We start from the raw sequence: 19,619 nt of genomic DNA on the forward strand, positions 1-19,619 counted from the left end.
TGCAGTGTGGGGAGTAAATGCAGATCTGTGTCTTCGCTGTGTGGGGAGTAAATGCTGCTTTGTGTCTTTGCAGTGTGGGGAGTAAATGCAGATCTGTGTCTTCGCTGTGTGGGGAGTAAATGCAGCTCTGTGTCTTTGCAGTGTGGGGAGTAAATGCAGCTCTGTGTCTTTGCAGTGTGGGTAGTAAATGCAGCTATGTGTCTGCAGTGTGGGGAGTAAATGCAGCTCTGTGTCTTTGCAGAGTTGGTAGTAAATGCAGCTCTGTGTCTGTGCAGTGTGGGGAGTGAATGCAGCTCTGTGTCTTTGCAGTGTGGGGAGCAGGGCATGAAATTAACACCTGTCCACCCGCGAAATGTGGGTGAATTTTGCAATTAACGGGTAACACTGTCAATCTACCTGCTACTTTGGCAGGTAGCCAATGAGAATTGAGTGATTCAGATGCGTAACTATCGGTAAGCAGGGTACGCGGTTGCTTATGGGCCTGGTCCAATCAGGGGCCCGCATCACTGGAAGACATTGATTGACAGCCGGGGCTCCCTATCGTATTTTCATTACTAACACAATCCCAGCAGTCCCACATGCAGCCACTGACCAAGTGGGAGTGAGAACGGGTAAAATTAATTTCCTTGTTTCTGTTATGAAGACGAGATGTGTGTGTGACTTGAACATCTCACATTTACCATTAAACGTACAACGAAAGACATTTCAGACCGTCCTGCCAACATGTAGGCCTATACATTGTAACATCAATGTACGCTGGAACGAGTTTTCACTCTGAAATCTGAAGCGGCTGCTGTTTCAATCTTGTCAGCTGTCTGCAGAGGGCGGGGCTTGCAACTGACACGCACACATACACACACACACACAATCACACACGGTGGATGCAGGAAAAAACGCAGATGAGACCTACAGGTAAGGTTGGTAGGTAAGGTTCCTAGGAAATCTCAGCCCAGAGTAATTAATTAATAGTACTAATTATTATTCTCCCCAAAACAAGTTTCCTTTTTATTTATTTTTTTATTTTTAAGAACTATACAAAAAAAGTTGCAACATTTTTGCAACAACTCATGTGTTATGGTCCACATTCACCAGTGTTTTTTTGTTGTGGTGCGCGTAGGCTACTCCTGATTTTGTCAGTCCTCATCTCTTATATGCAGTGGCGTAACGAGCCAACACCGGACCCCTATGCAGGATTATCAAGGTGGGCCCCCCTACTACAGCATGTGATGACAGTGCAATATCCACGAGTAGGCTACCATGAATAGGACAGGATAAGATCATAGAGACACAGCGAGTGCTGTTTTTCACCTTTATGAGGCAAAAAAAAAAAAAGAACTGGCTGGTAAAAAGTCACGGCCAAAAATCCACCTGCCAAAGTCCACTGGTGGTCAAAAAAGTTAACTTCATGCCCTGGTGGGGAGTAAATGTAGCTCTGTGTCTTTGCAGTGTGGGGAGCAAATGCAGCTCTGTGTTTTTGCAGTGTGGGGAGTAAATGCAGCTCTGTGTCTTTGCAGTGTGGGGAGTAAATTCAAGCTCTGGGTCTGTACAGTGTGGGGAGTAAATGCAGCTCTGTGTCTTTGCAGTGTGGCCAGTAAATGCAGCAAAATGGTGTTTGGCTTCCCTGCATGTTGCCATGGTGTGGAGACACTTCACTCATTTATTTACAGCCTTTAACCCTCCTTGACCCATTTTCTAAAAGTTTCTATATTGGAAATTTCTGTGAATTTGGGTGTTTTATTCTATTTTATAGCATTTGCTGAATGAACGTTCATTATGAATGAACGTTGAAAAATGTAAAAAATGGGAAAAAAATGGACAAAAACATCAGATAATGTGACAAAAACGTCAGGAAAAGTGACAAAAGTGTTAAAAAAAAAAGACAACCAAAACGTTTTTTCAAATTTGGACCCAGAAAAACATAAAGTTACATGGTCGACGGGAAGATAACAAAAGGGTTAAATTTGGAAGACTTGAGTCATCTAAAAGCAGACGTGTGTCTGGATCGTACCGGGCCTGCGGTGGGCTTCCTGTTGGTGGTGGATCCTGGGGGTGAGGAGGGGGACAGTGGCTCCGGGGCGTCCCAGGACGTGGCTCCTGATGCGGGATTGTAGTAGTAATACCTCCCAGAGACTTCGTCCACCAGCTTCTCCCAAACACAGGAACCCTGACAGGAAGCAGACACGGTTTACTTTAAGTAGAATACTACTACTCTTCTTTAGTTAGGAAGACGACAGGTGTGTTTCTACCGCTCCGTAGAGAGCAGACTGCCTGCAAGATCTGCACACCTCCCCAAAACTAGTTTGACTGAAAGAAAGCCCCGAGCATACAGACACCCTCTGTTTACAACGTTTCAGGACAATTCAAACACAAACTAACAGACCCAGAAACACAGAACTGCTCTTAACACATCTCAAGATTTAGGGATGAATTCAGCAGAAAATGTTGTTTTTACTTTCTTTCACATATACTGTATTCATAGTGACATACAGGTCCCTATCTCGCACCTGGCGCAGCAAAAAGCCCGACCCAAGTCTCTTTGCTAGTTTAAGACCGACGCAGTTGTCAGTTTCCTGTCCAGCACCCACGTCGTTTAAATAACAAATACACCTGGGCTCATCTGTGGCCCATGGGCGTGCTGGTCTTACAGGGAGGTGTGTTCAGGTGCATTCTTGTTCAGGTGAATTCTGGGCATGCTGGTCTTACAGGGAGGTGTGTTCAGGTGCATTCTGGGCGTGCTGGTCTTACAGGGAGGTGAGTTCAGGTGCATTCTGGGCGTGCTGGTCTTACAGGGAGGTGAGTTCAGGTGCATTCTGGGAGTATTGCTATCTTGAGGCAGCGGGAAGTGATCGCGCCATTGACCAACAAAAACCTGGTCTAAAGTCAATAACGCAGCATTTCATTGTTATTTTAACAGAGCATTAGTAAAATGCTCCTAGGCTCCTGCACAGCACACGCACACTATGCTTGTTACACACACAGGGACGCAGCAGCACACACACACACACACACACAGAAGATTACAAATAAAAATATTAGGGTGTAAATCCTCCATCATAACAGCAATGCTCCAAGGTCCAAACGCGCCTGGCTTTTATAGGGAATGGGAGATGATATCTGATTGGTTGATTGCATGTTACGCCTAAAACACACCTCTGATTAATGAAGACACTAAGGACAACCCTTTTGGACCATGCACCCGGCGCACGGACCCTTTTTTCCGCCGTCAAACTAGCAAAAGTGGATTTGGACACGCCCTAAACACACCTGCACCATGCGCTTCACACCGTGACCTCAGATCGTTAAAATAGGGTCCATAGTCTCTTTTATATGTACTTATTCACCTGTTTACACGTTTGCTGATGTTTGCACAAGTACTATAACAATAAAGACTACTTCCTTTTTTTTTTCTTCTTTTTTTCTTTTTTTTTTCTTTTCTTTCTTTTTTTGCTGACAAACAGAACAACAGAAGGAAGTGAGACGGGACAATAACAGAACTGACAAGACGGGACTGGACAGGACAGTTAACAAACACCAGGATGTAGTATTAATAATTGGGTAGAATGATCTACGATTCATAGACTTAGGGGACCAGGTATCTTCAAAGGCTGACATTTGCTTCTCTCTATGTGCATTGTTTTTCCACTGAGATGTATTCTGAGATTAAATTTGTCCAGTGATTGATGTGGATCGAATTCTTTGATTTCCGGTTTTGGAGGTCTACTTTCTTAGCGACAGCTAGAGAAATGAACGACGGATTCCTGAATTTTTGCGGGATGTGGATTTCGGAGATATCACCAAGGAGACAGAGTGTTGGAGATGATGGGATGCTGTAGCTCAGGGTGGTGGACTGTGTCTCAGTGACCATGATCCAGAATGAATGAACTGGTTGACAGAGCCACATGGTGTGCAGATAATCGTCTGTGCTACCTAAGGTGCATTGTGAAGAGATATCTGTGTTTGCTAGGCCCATTTGGAACATTTTCCTTTGGGTGATGTGAGTCCTATGAATGACTTTATATTGTATAAGCTGCAGGTTTGTGTTAGCAGTCATGGAGAAGGTATTCTTACAGTTCTGTTCCCAGTAATCAGGGGTGGGACAGAAGACCAGATCAGCTTCCCACTTGGTTGTTGCGAGTGTTATTGTTGTGTTTAGGTTGGAAATCATTGTTTATAGCCGGGAGGTTAGTTTTTTGAAGTTATTAATTTTCATAAGATCTTCTGTGAGCTGAGAGGGTTGTAACGTGGTATTGGTGATTGCGATTTTATCTTTGATTTTAAGTCTAAGTTGTTGATATTGTAGGAACTGTTCTCTCCCAACCCCATATTTATGTGTGAGTGTGTTAAATGACATGAAATGGTTGTTCTCAAATAGGTGGTGAAGGTGTGTGATTCCTTTTTTGTGCCCATGTGGAGAAGTAAAAAGGTTAGTTATGTAACATGAACACTGGGTTGTGCCAGAGTGGGGTGAACTTGTTTAACTGTACTGATGATTTTGTGATTTGGTTTGTTTTCCACCAGGCTGTCAGAGGTGAATAGATGGTATTGCGTTGGCAGAAGTTGGATATCTTGATTGATTGCGAGAGGAAGGGGAGGTCTGCAATTGGGATGTTTGTACATTGGTTTTGTTCCAGTTCTACCCACGGGTAATTGTGCTTTAGCCTTGTGAGACCGTCCTGATCTCGCGAGCTCCAGTTTTCCACTCGCAGATCAGTCTGGCATCTTGAGGCAGAGAAAATTTGGAGCCGTTAGCCAAACGACCGGGCCAATCAGCGTTGGTTTTGAGGTGGGTTAGGTGGTGCTAGACAGATGGTTCATCCAATCAGCTAACCAGTATTTCCGCCCCCTTGCCAAAAGTTCTCCAACGGAAAGTTCCCAGATGGATATGCCGAGCAAATGCGAAGCAATCCATCTGGAGGAGTCAGGTTAATTGTGCTTATGTATATTGATCCATTTAACCATGTACTGTAATTGATTTGCCAGGAAGTAGCGACAGAAGTTTAGTGCCTCAAGCTCACCATGTGATTTTTTATTTTGTAGTGTTGAGAGTGATATTCTCGTTTTTTTTGTTTTTCCAATAAAATTGTGTTGTTAATGAATTGAGATTTTTGAATCATTTGTCTGTAGGAGTGATGGGGATCATAGAAAAAAGGTAATTAATCTGAGGTAGGGTTTTCATTTTGACTGCAGATATTCTTCCAATGAGTGTGAGTGGGTGTTTAGACAAGCTTTTATATTCGTCTTTGATTTTCCTGAGAAGGGGAGTATAGTTGAGGGTGAAGAGCTCTGACAGCTTGGGGGAAATCTGAATCCCTAGGTACTTGATGTTGCCTGTGTGAAGGTGGAGGAAGTGTCCTGAGCTCCAAAATCCCATGCGTCATCTGAGAGGGGTAGTAAGATTGATTTGTTCCAGATGATAGTGTAATGCGAGACATGGGAGAATCTGTTGATGATATTGAACGCTTCTTTAAGTGATACCTGTGGGTTCTGTAAATAAAGTAAAAGATCATCTACATATAAACTCATTTTGTGTTGTACGTTGGCTACCTGAATTCCTTTGATTATGCTGTTTTGTCGTATTGCTGCTGCAATAAAAAAAGACTACTTGGTCCTAAACATGGTGACTGGTACCTGCTAGAAGGCGGGGGAGAGCAGAGGGGAGGGGGGATGGGGAGCACCCTCTGGATCGGTCCATGCCTGCAGACGGCGGGGGGTGGCCCCGCGGGGGTCGCACCACGTGGTCTGTTTACTCACAGGATGGAAATAAAACACCTTCCCACTGTCCTGGTCTGTGTGCACCTGACAGACAGGCAAACTTTCCAATCCATCGTTTTATGAGTACATACAGTGGGGGAAATAAGTATTTGACCCCTTGCTGATTTTGCAGGTTTGCCCACTTACAAAGAATGCAAAAATCTACAATTTTAATCATATGTACATTCTAACAGTGAAAGACAGAATCCCAAAGAAAATTCCAGAAAATCACATCATATGAAGTTATTAAAATTGATAACCATCTGATGAGGAAAAACAAGTATTTGACCCCCTGGACAAACAGCATGTTAATATTTTGTAGAAAAGCCATTATTGGCCAGCACAGATGTCAAACGGTTTTTATAGTTGGTGACAAGGTTTGTGCACATTTCGGCAGGGATGTTGGCCCACTCCTCCCTGCAGACAGCCTCCAAATCATTCAGGTTCCGAGGTTGTCGCCTGGCAACTCGAATTTGAAGCTCCCTCCAAAGATTTTCAATCAGATTCAGGTCTGGAGACTGGCTAGGCCGCTCCAGAACCTTGATGTGCTTCTTCTTCAGCCACTCTTTTGTTGCTTTGGCGGTGTGCTTAGGGTCGTTGTCGTGCTGAAACACCCATCCTCGACCCATCTTCAGCTCTCTCACTGAGGGAAGGAGATGTCGGTCCAGGATTCCACGATACATGGCCCCGTCCATCCTCCCCTCAATACGATGGAGTTGTCCCGTCCCCTTGGCTGAAAAGCACCCCCAAAGCATGATGTTGCCACCACCATGCTTGACGGTGGGGATGGTGTTCTTTGGGTTGTACTCGGTGTTCTTTGCCCTCCAAACACGACGAGTTGAGTTGAGGCCAAAAAGTTCTATTTTGGTCTCATCTGACCACATCACCTTCTTCCAGGCCTCTTCTGAGTCGTCCAGGTGGTGAATGGCGAACTTCATGCGGGCCTGTACATGTTTCTTCTTGAGCAGGGGGACCTTGCATGCGCTGCAGGATTTCAATCCATGACAACGTAGTGTGTTACCAACCGTTTCTTTTGTAACTGTGGTCCCAGCTGCCTTCAGTTGATTCATCAGTTCCCCCTTGTGGTTTTGGGATGATTCCTCACTGTTCGCATGATCAGGGACACCCCACGAGGCAAGATCTTGTGTGGAGGCCCAGACCGAGGGAGGTTGGCGGTGGTGTGGTGCTTCTTCCATTTCCTGATAACTGCACCGACAGTTGATCTTTTCTCTCCAAGTTGCTTTCCGATTCTCTTGTAGCCCATCCCAGCCTTGTGCAGATCAACAATCTTGTCCCTGATGTCCGTAGAAAGCTCTTTGGTCTTGCCCATGGTGGTGATGTTGGATGCTGGTTGTTTGGGTGTTGACAGGTGTCTTTTATACAGGTAACGAGGTGAGGCAGGTGTATTTGATGTAGATAATTGGTTCGGATTGGGGCTGTGTCTTAAAGAAAGACTAACTGGCTTGTAGGAATACTTGCTGTTTGTCCAGGGGGTCAAATACTTGTTTTTCCTCATCAGATGGTTATCAATTTTAATAAATTCATATGATGTGATTTTCTGGAATTTTCTTTGGGATTCTGTCTTTCACTGTTAGAATGTACATATGATTAAAATTGTAGATTTTTGCATTCTTTGTAAGTGGGCAAACCTGCAAAATCAGCAAGGGGTCAAATACTTATTTCCCCCATTGTAACCTCTTTGTACTAGTGTAGAAGTTTGGTATCATTTCGGGCATTATTAGTGGGGTCATTTACGAGATACACTCTTGGATCCATTAGCGCCTGCACTAAGCTATTCAGCTGATAACGCTAACTCTCCCAATGTTTGACCCAGGTGAAAAAAGCTTCTGGGGGGTTGTTTGGCTCGAGGTCGTGGTGCAAAGGACCCTAGGGTGAAATTACTCCCAACCAGCACTTCATTTAAGACAATAATATATATGCAAAGGCCCACATTTTCAAACTCCTCCGTCCAATCTGGACGAAACATTGGAATGGAAACTTTTCTTAAACGTTGTTTATCTGTTGAAGTGCCTCTGAGCCAGGCAGCAGAGCATCAGCTGTTCCTCAGAAACATGTAAACTGAAGGGATCAGATTCCAGCCATGAAACTTTAATGAGCTCAGCTGAGACAGACTGAAACCTGACGCGAGGGGACAGAGGGACGCTTTGGGAAAACATGTTGAAGTTGACCATTATTATGCAAAGTGGCAATGACTTCAGTTTAGATCACACACATGCTATAGATGCTATACGTGCAGATTAAAATCCTATAGCTTACTTATTAGCAGCTAGCTTAGCAGAAGTTGCCCAGGCAGTTGGTACTCCTGCTGGGTTTTTATATAGAGATTTAGGACCTTATTTTAACGATCTGAGGTCACGGTGTGAAGCGCCTGGTGCAGGTGTGTTTAGGGCGTGTCCAAATCTACTTTTGCTAGTTTGACGGCGGAAAAAAGGGTCCGTGTGCCGGGCGCATGGTCCAAAAGGGTTGTCCTTAGTGTCTTCATTTTGGGCGTAACATGTAATAAACCAATCAGAGATCATCTCCCATTCCCTTTAAAAGCCAGGCGCGTTTGGACCTTGGAGCATTGCGATTATGATGGAGGATTTGCACTGTAATATTATTATTTGTAATCTTCTGCATGTGTGTGCTGCTGCTGTGTGTGTGTGTGTGTGTGTGTGTGTGTGTGTGTGGAGCCTAGGAGCATTTTACCATTTTCCCGCTGCCTCAAGATAGCAATACTCCCAGAATGCACCTGAACACACCTCCATGTAAGACCAGCACACCCAGAATGCACCTGAACACACCTCCCTGTAAGACCAGCACACCCAGAATGCACCTGAACACACCTCCCTGTAAGACCAGCACACCCAGAATGCACCTGAACACACCTCTCTGTAAGACCAGCACGCCCAGAATGCACCTGAACACACCTCCCTGTAAGACCAGCACACCCAGAATGCACCTGAACACACCTCTCTGTAAGACCAGCATGCCCAGAATGCACCTGAACACACCTCTCTGTAAGACCAGCACACCCAGAATGCACCTGAACACACCTCCCTGTACGACCAGCACGCCCAGAATGCACCTGAACACACCTCCCTGTAAGACCAGAATGCCCAGAATGCACCTGAACACACCTCCCTGTAAGACCAGAACGCCCAGAATGCACCTGAACACACCTGAACACACCTCCCTGGGTCGGTCTTAAACTAGTAAAGAGACTTGGGTCGGGCTTTCTGCCGCGCCAGGTGCGAGACAGGGACCTAGGTTTTAGCAGTAGTAGCTTTATAGTAATGTTAGCATTGGAACAATGACAACAGCTGGTTGCTAGTAATACATACTGTTATTCAACTAATGCTACTAAAGTGTGTGATGGGAGTAGAAACCCTACCAAATATTTCAGCTTACCTGCCAGCCATCCTGTGGGTGGAGCGGGGAGGCGGGGCTTATCATCCCGGAGGAGGAGCCTGGTGGTGAGGGGGCGGGGCCTGGTGGCGGCGATGGCGGGAGAGCGGGGCCAGAGACGGAGATCTGAGGGAGGGACACTTTCTTCAGAGAGGAGACGTTAGCGTAGACGGGCGAGAGCGGGGCCGCCTCAGGACCAATCTGAGAACCAATCACATTATAGCACAACATAAACAAAACTACACACAGAAACACAACGCAGAACGCAGCGCTAGCTCGCCCTAAAGACACACAACCCACCACAGCCACACATGTTATGTAATGTGTTGGTCTGTCTGTAACTGTCCCAAACAGGTCTCTCTTGAGAATGATTAGCTATATGAATAAAGGTTAAATTAAATACATAATATCTACGCTACAGACATCATGGCTTCCCAAAGAGGAGCACCTCTGCCAGCTGACACAAAGACCAAGTCGAGACAGAGCTGCACTTCCTGACACAAACTGCAGCCAGTCCCAACTACATATTTCTCCATATTTGACCCAATGAACAAAATGCTAATCCTGTTGAGAGAGCACACAGAGAGCTGCAGTCTAGTAGCAGAGAATGTCTTTACCTGCCACACACATGAACACACGCACGCACTCAGGCTTTAACGCGTTAAGAGTTTTCTGTTTGTGTTTTGTGAGGTTTTCCTCGTTAACTCTGATAGCCTTTCTCTGGGTGGAGGGACAGGAAGAACCACTCCTATGTTTTATAAACAGACACACACACACACACACACACACACACACACACACACACAACAAACAGACGTCAGTAGCAGCCTGTTGCTTTTTTTTTCTGTTGAACAATAATAGTTGAACTTGTTTCACTGACTTCTTAAATTTATCTGCATTCATCAGTTGGAGTCCTTTTGTGTGAACTCTCCTAGTGACTAGTTGTCCTGTTGTCCTGTTTATCTGTCAGCTCGCTCCCTATTCTGTCTCTTCTAATCTCTGTAGCTCTACCTTCTGCTCCGGTTGGCTTCCTCTCTGCTGTCTTTGAATTTTAAAAAGCATTTTAACATCCAGGCCTACAGATGAAAACACATCCTGGCATTTGTAACCCGTGTCTAATCATATCTGTTATTAGCTGACTGCAGATCAGCTCTTAAAACATAACAACAGCCTGAAACACAACTAGAAAGTCTTCCATCGCTTTGTTTCAAGTCAACTAAAAGTTTACCTCTAGTTCAGGAGGAGTGGACTTACCCATAATGCCTCTCTCTGTTTGTGTCCGTAAAGTCTCCTCAACATCCAACTCAAAGTGTGGAACCGGTCTGTAACTGAAGCTGGCAGACTGCAGCCTGTAGTCCCGCCCCCTGTCTCTGGGCAGCCTGTAGTCCCACCCCCTGTCCCAGGGCAGCCTGTAGTTCTGCCCCCTGTCCCATGGCAGCCTGTAGTCCTGCCCCCTGTCTCTGGGCAGGCTGTAGTCCTGCCCCCTGTCTCTGGGCAGCCTGTAGTCCCGCCCCCTGTCCCATGGCAGCCTGTAGTCCTGCCCCCTGTCCCTGGGCAGCCTGTAGTCCTGCCCCCTGTCCCTGGGCAGCCTGTAGTCCTGCCCCCTGTACCTGGGCAGCCTGTAGTCCTGCCTCCTGTCCCTGGGCAGCCTGTAGTCCTGCCTCCTGTCCCTGGGCAGCCTGTAGTTCTGCCCCTTGTCCCATGGCAGCCTGTAGTCCTGCCCCCTGTCTCTGGGCAGACTGTAGTCCTGCCCCCTGTCTCTGGGCAACCTGTAGTCCTGCCCCCTGTCCCAGGGCAGCCTGTAGTTCTGCCCCCTATCCCAGGGCAGTCTGTAGTCCCACCCCCTGTCTCTGGGCAGCCTGTAGTCCCACCCCTGTACCTGGGCAGCCTGTAGTCCCACCCCTGTCTCTGGGCAGCCTGTAGTCCCGCCCCCTGTACCTGGGCAGCCTGTAGTCCTGCCCCCTGTCCCATGGCAGCCTGCAGTCCCGCCCCCTGTCTCTGGGTAGCCTGCAGTCCCGCCCCTTGTCTCTGGGCAGCCTGTAGTCCCGCCCCCTGTACCTGGGCAGCCTGTAGTCCCGCCCCCTGTCTCTGGGCAGCCTGTAGTCCCACCCCCTGTCTCTGGGCAGCCTGTAGTCCCGCCCCCTGTACCTGGGCAGCCTGTAGTCCTGCCCCCTGTCTCTGGGCAGCCTGTAGTCCCGCCCCCTGTCTCTGGGTAGCCTGTAGTCCCGCCCCCTGTACCTGGGCAGCCTGTAGTCCTGCCCCCTGTACCTGGGCAGCCTGTAGTCCCGCCCCCTGTCTCTGGGCAGCCTGTAGTCCTGCCCCCTGTACCTGGGCAGCCTGTAGTCCCGCCCCCTGTCTCTGGGCACGCTGTAGTCCCGCCCCCTGTGATGGTGTCGAGTGTGTCATCACTATTCAGTTTCCCATGTTTCCAATGTTCCCCACCAAAGTACGTACATACATACCCGCAAATTGGCGGGTTGGTGGTTGTCAAACAACACAACACACCAGACAGGCTGAGGAGCAGACTCCAACACCCACAATGCACCACAGCAAGTCAAACTATATAACTCCACCCACTGAGTGTTAACATGGGACTCACAGCACAGATCTCCACATCACATCTCAATATTCTTGGGGGATTATGTCCAATAATTACTCAATAATAATGTCTTTGTGTGTGTGTGTGTGTGTGTGTGTGTGTGTCTGTGTGTAAGAGTGTGTATCTGTGTGTGTGTCTGTGTGTGTCTGTGTGTGTGTGTCTGTGTCTGTGTGTGTGTGTCTGTGTGTGTGTGTTGATTAAAACTTGTAATCTTTTTGTAAACATTTGACAGCGTGTACATCCTGCAGGCATCGCTGCAGCGCCACTCTCTCCCAGTTTCCTGTCTGTTTCCTGAACACATCCTGCCGGCTGTGACATCACTGCATCCTGCTGACCTCATCACATCCTGCTGTGACATCACACTGACCCTGACCTCCCTCCCTTTGGTTTTAAAGAAGAGAAACTAAGAATAAACACCAAAAGTAAAGGAGATAATTATAAGAAATAATTTTTTTTAAATTAAACAAAAATAATAGATGTATAATATATGAAAGGATTTATCCAAACATTAAATAAAAAATTAAATTACAACCATTTAAGATTAAAATTAATTAAAAAATCTAAATAAAAAACAAATAAAAAATAAATTAAATTAAATAAAAATGAAAATTAGTAGTTCTTTTCTAAACCATAATAAATAAAAAAGTTAGTAATAGAACATGTAAATAAATATAAAAGCTAATGAATGAAAACCACCTAATAGGTGTGATTAAAGTCTGGTGCGGCGCTGCAGATCAGAGGTCAAAGGTCAGCAGAGGAAACAGGACTTCCTGTGTGGACGCTGCAGGAAATGACACGCTGCTCTGAAACCTGACTGTTTTATATTCTATATGATGTTTGGTACACGCACGCACACACACACGCACAGTAACAAATGCCAAAGGCCAATGAGTGTATGTGGGTCTATCTCTCTGTGTGTGTGTGTGTGTGTGTGTGTGTGTCTCTCTCTCTCTCTGTGTGTTACCTGCATTGGGGGTGGGGCCAGGGGTTGAGGCGGCGCTGCAGGACTCTCCCGTCCTCCAATCAGAGCGTCCAGGTCCAGGTTCAGGTCCTGGATTGACTCGTAGATGTGGTTCGATTCTTCCTCCTTCGGTGAGTCTCCTTTTCTCTCCTCCTCCTCCTCCTCCTCCTCCGTCTCTATCGGCGACTCCTGCGTGTCCTGGCGAGCTATGGATGGTGAGGGCGCGGCGGTAACCACGGGGACAGACGGCGTCGCCACGGCGATGAGAGGGGCGTGGGGCCGTGGCACCACGACGACGGGGTCCGCCGGGTTGAAACCGGGAACTCTGGGTCTGTCCGAGTCTTTGTGTTCGTCCAAGAACACGGGGAGCTTCTTGTTGACAGCGCTGTCAGCCATGTTTGTAGTCATGCTGCCCGTCGTTGGTTTGCCCGTTGCTGGTTTGCCCGTTGCTGGTTTGCCCGTTGCTGGTTTGCCCGTTGCTGGTTTGCCCGTTGGTTTCTCTGCAGGACCGGCGGGAAGACTGCTGGGAAGTCGCGGTGCCGTCAAAGGGGAGGCGTCGTGGACGTCCGGTGGGAATCCAAACGTGGACATGCGGTTCTCAGTCTTCCGGTATCTGTCGGGTCTGAGCCGGATCAGAACTTCTTCCACCGGTTTGGTTCTGGGTTCCTCCAGCACCGCTTTATTACCGGAAACTTAACGTAAAAGAAACAGTGAAACACACTTTTAGTAAATTCTATCTGAATAAAAAGAAAGCTGAAGCTATGTTGCTAAATAAAACCACTGAAGTAGAGAAAGCTGTTGTTGAGTCAGCGCTGAGCCACGCTTATTCTAGCTGCAGTCTTTTTGCTTTTTTGCAGGTTTATCCATATGGGATGGGAGGAAAACGTGCTCTGGTTTATTGGCATTTCTTTAAACCAATCACAATCGTCTTGGGCGGTGCTAAGCTCCGGACGGAGCCCCGGTGCCTCAGGAAGGAACCTGTTTGGTGGAACATGTGTAAGTTCAGAAGTAGTTTTAGTCGTATATATGTATATGTATATGTATATATATATATATATATATATATATATATATATATATATATATATATATATATATATGTATGTATATGTATATATATATATATACAGTACAGACCAAAAGTTTGGACATACCTTCTCATTCAATGCGTTTCCTTTTTATTTTCATGACTATTTACATTGTAGATTCTCACTGAAGGCATCAAAACTATGAATGAACACATATGAAATTATTTACTTAACAAAAAGTGTGAAATAACTGAAAACATGTCTTATATTTTAGATTCTTCAAAGTAGCCACCCTTTGCTTTTTTATTAATAAGGGAAAAAATTCCACTAATTAACCCTGACAAAGCACACCTGTGAAGGTAAAACCATTTCAGGTGACTACCTCATGAAGCTCATTGAGAGAACACCAAGGGTTTGCAGAGTTATCAAAAAAAGCAAAGGGTGGCTACTTTGAAGAATCTAAAATATAAGACATGTTTTCAGTTATTTCACACTTTTTTGTTAAGTACATAATTCCATATGTGTTCATTCATAGTTTTGATGCCTTCAGTGAGAATCTACAATGTAAATAGTCATGAAAATAAAGAAACACATTGAATGAGAAGGTGTGTCCAAACTTTTGGCCTGTACTGTATATATATATATATATATAGCCCCTCTAACCCCCCCTTGCAGTTGAAAATATTAACTACTACCACCAACTTTTCTCAGGACATTGTAAACCCCCCCTACTGCCAGTCATTGGCAATAACACGTCCTCTGCTCCCTATTCATTTTAACAGTGAGGCCTTTGCTCCCTGGGAAGCGTACCAGCAGATCCGTGTCCAGGTATCTGCGCCCCCTGGCCCGAGCTTCTGCTGTGCTTAGCAGTGGGTCCGTGCCATCACCAACAAGTCTTTTATCTTGAATGATTTATTCTCTGACAAATGCCTTGATTTCTTATTCCTGACTGAGACTTGGCACAGAAACACGAAATTCGGAAGTCTAATTGAACTTTGTCCACCAGACTGTTGATTTATCAGTGCTCCAAGGATCTCAGGCCGTGGTGGAGGGCTCGTGGTGGTGTTTAAAAACCGCTTTCAAAGTCGGACAGTAAACCATTGTTTTTTTTCCACATTTGAACTACAGGTGACCAAAGTTGGAACTTCAAATCCATTTTATTGTATTTTAATTTACTGGGCCCCTGGTTCAAAGAGTTCTTTTATGTCTGAATTCAGTGAACTTTTGTCCTCTATTATTAGTTTGGATAAAGTGGTTATGGTTGGTGACTTTAACATTCACGTCGATGACATGTCTTGCACCTTTGCTGTGGATTTTCGTAATGTCACTGAGTCTTTTAATTGCATCCAACATGTGTCTGGTCCCACACACGTTGGGGGTCATACTTTGGACCTTGTTTTTACACTTGGTCTTAATCTTGACTCTATCTGCACTGAGGAGCTGCATGTCACCGACCTTGACTGCATTTTATTCAGCCTGTCTTTTAATTTAGATTTACGGCCCAGTAAACATATAAGCTGTTCTTGCATCTTAAATCGCCTTCTCAGCTGAAAGGTTTTCTGCAGCTTTTGACCAAAGTGCAGTGTTGTCTTCTAATACTGACATTAATTGTCTGGTCCACTCCTTCAACACATATTGCTCATCAGTTTTGGATAAAGTGGCTCCAAATAAAATGCGACTTGTTCCAGCTGTCAACTCATCCCCATGGTTAAAGGACTCCACTCCAAAGGACTTTCACGTTTATGGGCTGAACGAGAGTGGAAAACCTTCTTCAAGCTTCATGTTCACCGGATCTATCACAAAGAACTATTATCTGAATATAATGACATGGTTAAGGAGGCGATGACAATCATTTTTAACGCCGTCAACAACATTGTTAATCCCTCTCCTCCTGAAGTGCCAATCTTTTCAAATAAAGACTGCAGTGACTTTCTATTGTTCTTTGAAAATAAGATCAGAGATGTCACGAATAGCATCATCTCTTCTGCTACTGCATGTTCTTTTCATTTCACTCGGCCATCAATTTTGAATCGTTTTGCTCCTATTTCATTGCAAGAACTCACTGACTTGGTGAGCAGTATGACATTTTCTTTGAGCCCAGTAGATGTCATACCAACTTCCCTATTTAAAAATGTCCTTGGGTCTGTAAGTACGTGTGTACTCTCTATAATCCACTGCTCTCCACAAACTGGTTGTGTCCCAATGTATTTTAAACATGTAGTTGTACAGCCACTATTAAAGAAAACAAATCTGGATCCATCAACTCCCACAAACTATAGGCTAATCTCCAAGATGCCTTTTATTTCCAAAATTTTAGAAAAAGTTGTTGCCAAACAGTTCTCTGCTGTTTTGGCCACACACAACATACTAGACACATTTCAATCGGGCTTCCACCAGAAACACTCTACAGAAACCGCTCTTCTTAGAGTGTCCAATGATTTAATGATGTCTTAAAACTAAATGTTCTGTTTTGGTGATGCTGGACCTTAGCGCAGCTTTTGATACAGTGGATCACGCCATCTTGCTTGAAAGACTTAAGCACTGGGTTGGTATCTCATGGAGCGCCCTGGATTGGTTCTCCTCCTATCATTCAGATAGACGTTTTTCTGTGTCACTGCATCCCTATTTCTCTGAAACTGCTGCCCTTTCTTGTGGGGTGCTGCAGGGCTCTGTGTTAGGTCCTATTTTATTTACATTGTATATGCTTCCCCTAGGCCACATAATTAGGCAATTTGGAGATAAACATTATCATTTCTATGCTGATGACATCCAGCTGTATGTTTCTTTTAATCCGGAGGAAACTACTGCTCAATTGTTTGTCTTCCATTAAGGAGTGGTTGGCAAACAATTTCTTGCAGCTTAATGAAGATTAACACACACACACATCCAGAATACCTATTACGTGACTATTGAAACATATGAAAATCACTACAAAATCTCCTTAATTCAACTTAAATTGAAAATAAATGCAACCAGACCTTCATCCACAGTCACGTGGGGGCCTGGAGTGTAGAGAAAGGGTAATCGCTGCACCCACTTGTCCCATACATCCCGTATTGCTGCCAATTTGCCAATGTTTTCAGTGACAAAGTGGCTGGAAATATTGCCCTTCCAGTTTCAGCATTCCACAGGCTTGCTGTTGCTTCACTTTTTGACTTGTATACTCCTGCCAAAATGAGCAACCCAATGTAAGCATGGAGGTCTGTCACATCCACATCTTTCCAACTGTCCACATTCACATGACTTCCCTCTAAATTTGTCATCTCAAGTATATATTTTTCAACTGATGGTGTCATGTAAAGCTCAAATGCTGATTTGTGAACATGGCTGACAGCATATCTGGTGGGGCCTGGAATCATTTTTATCACATTAGCAGCACTAAGTCTACCCTGTCGGTCAAGTGAGGAGAAGGACCATAATAATTTCGTTTTTGGGTAAGGTAATGTGTCTGCTGGTGGTTGAGAGACAACAGAAGGGTCAACCCCAAGAGTCTCATTTTCTTCAGAGAAGGATGCCTCATAATCAGTGTCCTCCTCAACATTATCCTCAGTCTCGGACATATTCTTCTCTATGTCACTTTCAGTGTCAAAGAGCTGTGACAAAACTTCACTGACAGAAAACCGTTTCTTGCAGGCCATTTTCAAATGAAAGTGAGTGTACAGAGAGAGCACATTGAGCACCAAGAGAAATGGTTTGGAAGGCAGCGGTGCCTGCATGTGAGCTTTTATATGTTCGCCCCTCCCCTGTGTATCATGTGATACAAACAATCCCTGCGAGAACCATATTTTCCCTCCTTCAGAGTGCGGGAACAATATCTTCCCTCCCTCAGAGTGCGGGAACAATATTTTCCCTCTCTCAGAGTGCGGGAACAATATTTTTCCTCCCTCACAGAGGATGGATGCATGTGTAGGGTGGGGGGAGTGGAATTGAAGATTGTGAAATTGCAACAACCTGCATGTGAAAGTGACCTCAATATCAGCCAAAACAATCTCAGCAAATTTGTGTAAAATGTTCACATTTTCTATGTTTTTTACAGCTAAAACAGCCTGGGGTCAAATTGACCCCAAGGAACACCGATGCGTACAAAATGCATACAGGACATTGAAAATATATCATCATGTTGATTTTATGTTTACCCAGTTGTCCCCATTAAATTAGGAAAAGTCATTCAATATGAAGCAAAAAAAATTATGTCAAGCACTTTTTTAGAGATGTTAAACATTGAATGGGGTCAAATTGACCCCAAGGATAACAGGAGGGTTAAGTAGTCACATGTATCTGTTTTGGTGTTATACATCCACAGGTTTATCGCTCCAGCGGAAAGGATGGCTCGTTTAGACAGCAGCTAAGTTTACAAGATTTTGTCTAAAATTCAAGATTTGTTGCAAACTAAGATAAAAAGTTAGACTACAAAGTGACATCTTTCATTTTAGCTTGTTTGTAAAAAGTCGCTACTTGCAGAGTAGAGCTGTGTTTGCAGAGTAGAGCTGTGTTTGCACAGCGCAGTGGACAAGAGTGGACAGCACAGACAGAGCAGACAGAAATATGGGTTTCTACATGTTTCTGCCTGTAGAACAGGTAGGTGGGTATACGGATAAGTATTGACTTTTTAATCATGGAGGCTTTATTGTAACGAGTGTAGCGTTATTTCATCTGCGGCAGCGGCAGTAAATAATGTATATCGTTTCCAATCAGTTACATGTTCTGCGTGAATTAACGCACACACATCGGCTCTGCTGTGTGTGTGTGTGTGTGTGTGTGTGTGTGTGTGTGTGCGTGCGTGAAGCACGGGCATCGCTGTTCAGAATCCCGTCTATCTTCCATAATGCAACGCTTGTATCCAAATGAATTGTGTTGTGAAGTTGTTAGCTTCACTGCTGTTAGCCACCTCCATTGAGCCACAAAGACCTGCTGTAATGTTAGAGCACTCTAAGGGGTGTTTTCATTTGATCGTGTTTGTTAGCTACATTGCCATCCTTTTGAACGGCATTTAACACAACATGTAGTTCCTGAGTGGTTTCATTGGCCCTGTTTAACGTGGTGAAGCTCCCGGCGGGCGTAGTAGTGCTGTAGCTGGCGGTGAGGGATCCTTGAAGGCACCGTCCTCACGCTGCTGCTGCTGCTGCTGCTGCTGCTGCTGCCATAATGCTGGACACGGCAACGTTAAGTGCCGCTGCGGCGACATTGGGTCCTCTTCCAGTATTGCTGGAGGACAACAGGCATCTTGTATCGCAAGAATGCTGTACAAAAGTGTAATAATAGTTTGCCTCAAACTTTTTATTTGTCTATTTATTTAATTTGTATCATTTCTTCCCCAAGCTCATAAAATAAATTTGGGTCGCACATAAATTGACAGGGTCGGTCGGAAACCGGAACCAAACAATTATTTTTGTTAGGCCTAAACTTAGAGCCATGGTTTGTGAACTTGAGATGATCATCCATGGTTTTATATCATCCCGGCTTGATTACTGCAACTCCATTTTCACCTGTCTCAGCAAGGCTTCCCAGGACCGTCTACAACTGGTCCAGAACTCTGCTGCTAGGCTGTTGACCAGGTCCAGCAGGATGTCGCACATCAGTCCTGTCTTATCCATGTTACAATGGCTTCCGATCAAGCTCAGGATCCAATTTAAAGTTCTTGTTCTTACATATAAAGCATTGCATGGTCAGGCGCCTTTTCATATCTCTGACCTGCTCCATCGGTAGACTACTAACAGGTCTCTCAGGTCTTCTAACCAGGGTCTACAGGTGGTCCCACGCACTTGTCTAAAGACTAAAGGGGACCGTTCCTTTGAAGTGGTAGCTCCAACTCTGTGGGAACGCCCTTCCTAATAACTTGCCTTCTGCAGTCTCGGTTGACGCTTTTAGAAAG

The 19,619-nt window shown here is 45.2% G+C and overlaps 1 protein-coding gene across 1 annotated transcript in view; it reads right to left on the bottom strand.

The window, feature by feature from the left end:
- arhgap27l (Rho GTPase activating protein 27, like) overlaps positions 1 to 19,341 on the bottom strand; it is a 45,542-nt gene extending 26,201 nt beyond the window's left edge. Inside the window, exons 1-5 of the mRNA XM_028600513.1 lie at positions 19,266 to 19,341; positions 18,785 to 18,952; positions 12,723 to 13,411; positions 9,163 to 9,360; positions 2,009 to 2,164 (exon numbers count right to left, since the gene is read on the bottom strand). Of these exons, the coding sequence (XP_028456314.1) occupies positions 2,009 to 2,164; positions 9,163 to 9,360; positions 12,723 to 13,411; positions 18,785 to 18,952; positions 19,266 to 19,341 (1,287 nt within the window). The remainder of the gene's footprint in view (positions 1 to 2,008; positions 2,165 to 9,162; positions 9,361 to 12,722; positions 13,412 to 18,784; positions 18,953 to 19,265) is intronic.
- Between the last annotated feature and the right edge of the window lie 278 nt (positions 19,342 to 19,619).

The sequence above is a fragment of the Perca flavescens genome, chromosome 15 (assembly GCF_004354835.1).
Source record: "Perca flavescens isolate YP-PL-M2 chromosome 15, PFLA_1.0, whole genome shotgun sequence".
Classification (NCBI taxonomy): domain Eukaryota; kingdom Metazoa; phylum Chordata; class Actinopteri; order Perciformes; family Percidae; genus Perca; species Perca flavescens.